The sequence below is a fragment of the Triticum aestivum genome, chromosome 4A (assembly GCF_018294505.1).
Source record: "Triticum aestivum cultivar Chinese Spring chromosome 4A, IWGSC CS RefSeq v2.1, whole genome shotgun sequence".
In the NCBI taxonomy this organism is placed as follows: domain Eukaryota; kingdom Viridiplantae; phylum Streptophyta; class Magnoliopsida; order Poales; family Poaceae; genus Triticum; species Triticum aestivum.
This window is the reverse complement of record NC_057803.1, coordinates 671,833,958-671,840,733: the sequence shown is the minus strand read 5'-3', so window position 1 is coordinate 671,840,733 and position 6,776 is coordinate 671,833,958. Positions and strand designations below refer to the sequence as shown.

Here is a 6,776-nt window from a genome sequence, read left to right as displayed (position 1 = left end):
AGGCCACATCCGCCCTGTGCTAGCTATACGGTAACCCACCAATGCATGGCGGCCAGAAAAGCTGTCAAAACCGTATCCAGCACAAGGGACAAAGCCCTTGGCACCGGGAACATCGACGCCTCATGTCCTTCTCACCCCCATAGATGGAAACAAGGATGGACTCCACCACCACCATCCGCGCACCTACTGCATACGGACACCGGCCCGTGCGTGCGCGCGCGCGCATATAAACTTGCACGCGCCCAACGGGGTTAGCTCCCGACGCCATTCTTGGTGAGATCCAAGCTAGGTTGAGAACAGAAAAGTGTACACACGGGTTTGACGGCCATGGAGGCGTATGGGATGGTGAAGGACGAGCTGATCAATGGCATCGTCGCGGCGGGAGGAGGCGGAGGAGGGGTGCGGTACTGCGAGGCCGCGCCGCGGGCGGCACCGGTGATCGACGACGGCATGAAGATCAGCGTGAAGCGGAGGAAGAGGGAGCCTCCGGCGGGGTCCGGGGTGTCCGGGGTGACTGGCAACGGTAAAGATGGCGCCGGAGACAAGTTGGTCGGCGGCAATGCAGCGGCGAAGAGGAGCTCCAGGTTCAGAGGTGTAAGCAGGTACGTGCTTTTTTTTTTTACTGCTTGAACACGTACACATGGATAACGTTTTTTTCCTTGCTTGTGTACGTATAGCATATACATGTATTCTTGTGGGTTAAGCTTTTGCGTATTAATTGTTTGGCTACAGCTAGACCTACATATAGCTTTGGAGTATATGTCCAAGTATACTTGTGTGTGTAGCGTATACGAGATAGCGTACTGAGAATCAATACGGCTGTATATTTTTGCAGGCATCGTTGGACGGGCAGGTTCGAGGCTCACCTATGGGACAAGGGGACGTGGAACCCGACGCAAAAGAAGAAAGGAAAACAAGGTATGCAATACATACGTGAAGCCCACTTAAAATACGTTTCATGTATATATAATTATATATACATATAGCTGTGTATGTACGATATACATACATATATGTTCATCTTGTATACCGCATCTTTATCGGAGACAATCTTATATATACCTCATATATGTATGTATATCGTCGCGCAGTCTACCTTGGGGCGTATAACGAGGAGGAGGCGGCGGCGAGGGCATATGATCTGGCAGCACTCAAATACTGGGGACCCACCACCTATACTAACTTCCCAGTACGTATTTTTGTGCTCAGGATATGTTTTTAGTTCTCTTCTCTGTATGTATATGTAGATCTGCAAGGTTGTATCACTGACTTGCTACTATTGCTATGCTTGTGCATGCAAACAGGTCGTTGACTACGAGAAGGAGCTGAAGGTGATGCAGGGCGTATCCAGGGAAGAATACCTAGCGTCAATAAGAAGGTGCGGCAAATATATTTCTTCTTCAAAAACTATATATAATGAATGTATGGTATTTTGGTTAATTAGATCCTAGTTTTTCGTAAGTTTCTTTTTGGAAGGCACAAAGAACTTTGAGGCTCGATAAGTTGTTGGTAGAAAAAAAATATGTCTTCTGAGAGAGAAAAGTAATCTTACTTTTTTGCGGATAACTAGCATGGTTGCATGTTGAGGTGAGCCTTATCCGATCCATAATTGTATGATGATATGGTATGCTTGCGTGTTGAGATAAATAAGTTAGTCGGGATCACTCTCTTAGATACATAGGATTAATCAGATCGTCCTTTGGAAGTTTCTTTTGAGAAACACAAAAAAAAAATTGAGGCTGGTGATAGGGAAACAAGATTTATGCTGAAAGGAAAATATTTATGTAGAATCCCTAACAATCAAAGGATACACCCTCTATAAGTGCTAGGAGGTGTTCTTGATCGTCTCACGCACACCTTCTCTCTTTTTACAACCGCAGAAATAATCATTTCAAATAGTTTTCTTCGCAGGAATCAAATTGCCCTTGCTTAAAATCTTGTCTGTGTAGCTGACCGGTGGACCTCATCTAAACTATGGAAGAAAACATGCAAAAATCTCGTTTTGTATAGGATGCAAAATAATATGCTAATTATCTTGGATTTTGCACATAATATGCAGAAAGAGCAATGGATTTTCCCGCGGCGTTTCCAAGTACAGGGGCGTGGCGCGGCACCACCACAACGGGCGGTGGGAGGCCCGGATCGGCCGGGTGTTCGGCAACAAGTACCTCTACCTCGGCACCTACAGCACCCAGGAGGAGGCGGCGCGCGCCTACGACATCGCCGCCATCGAGTATCGGGGCATCAACGCCGTCACCAACTTCGACCTCAGCACCTACATCCGCTGGCTCAAGCCCGGGGCCGCCCCCGCCGAGGCCATGAGCGGCCTGAGCGGCGCGCCGTCCCCGTCGTCCACCACCACCGCCACCACGCTGATCACGCCGAGGGACATGGGCGGCCTCCGCCTCCTCCCGCCCTCGCGGAACTCGCTTTCTCTGCTCGGCGACGTGGGCTCGATGGTGTTTGGCGGCGGCCCCTCCCCGTCCCCGTCCCCGTCGTCCACCACCACGGCGCTCAGCCTGCTTCTGCGGTCGTCCGTGTTCCAGGAGCTCGTCGCGCAGCAGCACCAGCCGGCCGCGGACGTCGACGCCGACCAGGCGGCGGTGCCTGCGCTGGAGAACGAGCCCGGGGAGGCGCTGTACGGCTCCGGCGGCGTAGAGGGCGAGGACGCGGCGTTCTCGTGTTCCATGTACGAGCTCGACGACAGCTTCGCGCGCATCGAGGACTCCCTCTGGGACTGCTTGGGAAGCTGTGATCCAGCCATACCAATCTAGTCACCCAGTTCGATCGCCTGCGCAATAAGGAGCGTGGATATTGCTAGGAACTTGTGAGGGGGTAGGGCAAGTTCCTCGAGATAGCCATGGCCATCGCACATGCATGCATGCTACGTAATGACGTGGCCAGTTGAATTGCTAGCTAGAGAGAGGTCGGAGGAGACGTGTGGCTGGTTTGTTTGACCCGTGCTATGTGTGGGTTTGATTCGGTCGTCGTGAGTATGACATGGTATAGCTAATCAAGCTAGTGTCAAAATGTTCAGGAGAATACCAAAGACTGGGTTGTAGAGCACAAGTAGCAAAATCCGGCTCCTGAGCACCCGCGTGGACGTGCCCGGACGAGTCCACAGCCGCTGACTTGACTGGTCAGGACAACAAAATTTGTTTTCACAACCAGATACCCCATTTGCAAATCATCAAATCTATATTATTACATACAACCTAAAACTACTCTAAATTTTCGTCAGCGACTGTCCTTGTTGTTCCGGCAGCTGGCTGCACTTCTTGGAGTGGAGGTCCGGTCGCCGGCGACATAGAGTAGGCCATGTGACACGCACCGGCTCACGGGACTCGAGGCGCCGTCGTCTTCCATGCCCTACTCTTCCTCGCAAGAGACCATGCCATGCACGTCGTCGGTGGATGTGAGGTCGATGATGGATGTGTCGCGGTCGGAGCCGGCTATGTCCACCACGACGCGGTTGCGGCGGCAGGGGTTGCCTGGCACCATACACGGCGCCGGAGAGTGCGACTCCGCCTCATCGACGTCTATCGCAACCGTTGCCTCCCGCGGCTGATGCCTTACATGGCGGGCACACCCCCGCACTATTTGTGTCGGACATGTAGTGGCTCGATTCCATGCACCAACGGAGGGGATGCACATCCGCCACGATGTTCGGACGCGAGACGGACTGCACCACCTTCGCCGAGGGAGTTAATTGCTCAAAACCACCAGATTTATAGCTAGGGTACTCCTAAACCACCGCTTTTGCCAAAAATCACAAATCGCCACCACTTCTGCGGCAAGTGGGTAACAAATCGCACTAATTCAAAATTGAGTCAAGTCTAACAGCAAAACTGACCGGTGGGACCCATCTGTCCGGGCTGATGTTGCGAAGACAAGTCCTAGCTGATGTTTGACCTGCTGAGGTGGACAGCGGGCCCACCTGTCATACACACCTCTTATCTCTTCTCTCATCTCCTTCTTCCTCCCCACACTCTTCCTCACCACCGGCGTGCTCCAGTCGCCTGCCATCCCGCACCTGTCAGGCACGACTCAGCCACCTCCGCAAGCATCGAGGTCGCTGGATCCCGCATGAATCCAGGGCACGGCGCACGGGAACGGGCCGGGGCACGCTAGCTCCCGCCGCCCCTCCCCGCATGTCTCCCCGCCGCCTGCACTGGTCAAATCTGGTGCGCCGCCGCCTGGCGCCACCTCTCCTCACTGCCCGCGCCGGCCAAATCTGATGGGCCGCCGCCTGGCACTGCCCCTCCTCACTGCATGCGCCAGCCAAATCTGATGTGCTCCCGCCTGTCACCGCCCCTCTCTTCAAGCCTCCTCATCGCCTGCGTCGGCCGACTCTGATGCACCAGAGGCAGCGGCGTTGCTGCTGCAGGTCAGGTTGGAGGCTTCACGGCGGACGGAGGCAGCGGCGTTGCTGCCGCAGGTCGAGTCGGCGGTGGGCTGGACGAGCCGGAGCTCCACAGCGTCAGGTGGCCCGACCAGCAATAGGTGGCGGCAGCGCGTCGAAGGCGGTCGTGATGGCGCGGGGCGGTAGCGGTGCAAGGCGGGCTTGAGGCGGACGCGAGCTGCTGGTCGTGGCCGAGCCAACTCGATCTGCAGCCAGCAGCGAGCGCGATGTGGATTCGTGTGAGGAAGAATAACATAGGGGAATGATGGGAGTATGACAGGTGGGCCATGTTCCAAGTCAACTTGCTGTCCACATGTGAATGCCAAGTCAGCCTGGCAGGTGGGCCTGCTCTGTCAGTTTCTTGCTTAGTCGGTGCTCAGTTTCGAATTAGTGTGATTTGTTACCCACTTGACGCAGAAGTGGTGACGATTTGTGATTTTTGGCAAAAGCGGTGGTTTAGGAGTACCCTAGCTACAAATCTGGTGGTTTTGAGCAATTAACTCTCGCCGAGGCAACCAAACCTACCCTGGGGCCTGATCTGTGCGCCATTTGAGCAAATGCAATGGATTCCCGACATATGGATTCCGAGCTCTGCCATCGGGCGGACTCCTCCCGGGAGCGGCATAGCACAAGGCGGACGACCGTCTCCTCCTCGGACCCGTGTGGGATGAGCTCCAAGTCAATGGATCGGGAGGTGTAGGACTCGGCTCTGTTGCCCGCCATGCCGGAGATGGTCGGAGATCGCCGACGGGAGCTGGCGAGCGAGGGGGTGGATGGAGGGGAGTGCAGTGGAGTGGACTGCGGCTAGGGTTTTATCCAGAATGTGGATTACGACCATGTTTTAACAAAAAAAAATTTATATATAGTGTAAGTTTTCACAAATTTTGAACCGTGACACCTGAAAGGATCAAGATGGACCTAGAGGGGGGTGAATAGGTACAATTACAAACTTTAATTATTACTAAGCAATTTTAGGAAATCATGCAGAATATGAGAGTGAGCCTAACAATTGCAAGAGTAGTACTAAGTGCTAAGCAAATAATACGAGTAGTAAGTAAGCAAGCACAATATGATATAAGTAAGTGCTAAGAGACAAATAACCACAAGTAGAAAAAGTTAGGGTTAGGAATAACCGCAACTCCGGGAGACGAGGATGTATGCCGATGCTCACTTCCTTGGAGGGAAGCTAGTCACCGTTAGAGAGGTGGATGTTACCACGAAGGCACACCAACGCCACGAAGGCTCACCCTATTCTCCCTTTGAGACAACACCACGGAGGCGTTTCTCAACCACTAGTGGTAGACCTTGGGGTGGTCTCCAAACCCTCACAAACTTTTCTGGGGGTAATCACAAAGGTCGATTCCTCTTCGAAAGACTCCTACCGCCTAGGAGTCTCCAACCTCCAAGAGTAACAAGAACAATGGGAAAAAGCTCAAAACTTGCTCAAATCACGAATTCCTTTGGTGCAAAGAAGGAGAAGGAGTGGATCTATCACTTGATTGGACAACTTCTCTCAAATGCTCTCAAATCCCTTGGGGATCTAAGATTTGGTGTGGAGGAGTGAGAGAGAGAGTGAAATGTGTTCTAAGGTTTGTTCAAAGTGAGTGGTCAGCCCTCCCCCATGGAGAAGAAGGGCTATATATAGTGTGAGCACAAATGTGGCCATTGTAGCACAAGTGAATGGGCAGGCCGGACATTCGGGCAGGGTGGCCGGACATCCGGGCTGGCGAGGCACTTGAAGAACAGAGGAGAAGCATGGATAAAAACAGAGGGGCCCGACATCCGGGGCAAGCCCGGACATCCGGCAATACAGGAAAGCCCAGACATCCGGGGCGAAGCCCGGACGTCCGGCAACAACGTGCAAACCTACTGGAGTCGGGATGACAGGGAGCCGGACATCCGGGGAAAAGTCCGAACATCCGGCGTGGCTGGGGGTCCCGGACATCCGGGGTGCAGCCCGGACATCCGGCGTGAACGTGCAGACCTACTGGTGTCTAAACAGCAGTGAGCCGGACATCCGGATGGCAGCTCGGCATGGGAGCAAAAAAGACATGTGCACCAAAGTATTTTTGTGTGACCCTAAGTTTTTATTGAAGCTAGGAATTATTGTAGCTTGAGGAAGTCTACCGATATAGTGCGGGATCCTATACTCAAGAAAACAAATATGAAATCAATTTTTATGCTTCATCCTTGAGTAAAAACACTTTGTATGCTCTTGATCCACACACTTCAATGAACCGGTGACTAACACCTGAGATTTACTTAACAACCATTGTTAGTCCCCTACATGTATATTGTCATCAACATCAAAACATGATGTAAGGGCATGATTGCTCTTTCAATCTCCCCCTTTTTGTTTGTTGATGACAATCAC

The 6,776-nt window shown here is 52.7% G+C and overlaps 1 protein-coding gene across 1 annotated transcript; it reads left to right on the top strand.

Moving 5' to 3' along the window:
- Positions 1-559: 559 nt before the first annotated feature.
- On the top strand, positions 560-2,774 carry LOC123083024 (AP2-like ethylene-responsive transcription factor At1g16060). Its single transcript, XM_044505185.1, has 5 exons — positions 560-594; positions 836-918; positions 1,092-1,189; positions 1,305-1,378; positions 2,060-2,774. Exons 1-5 carry the CDS (start codon positions 560-562, stop codon positions 2,772-2,774), a joined length of 1,005 nt encoding a protein of 334 aa, XP_044361120.1.
- The last annotated feature ends 4,002 nt before the right edge of the window (positions 2,775-6,776 follow it).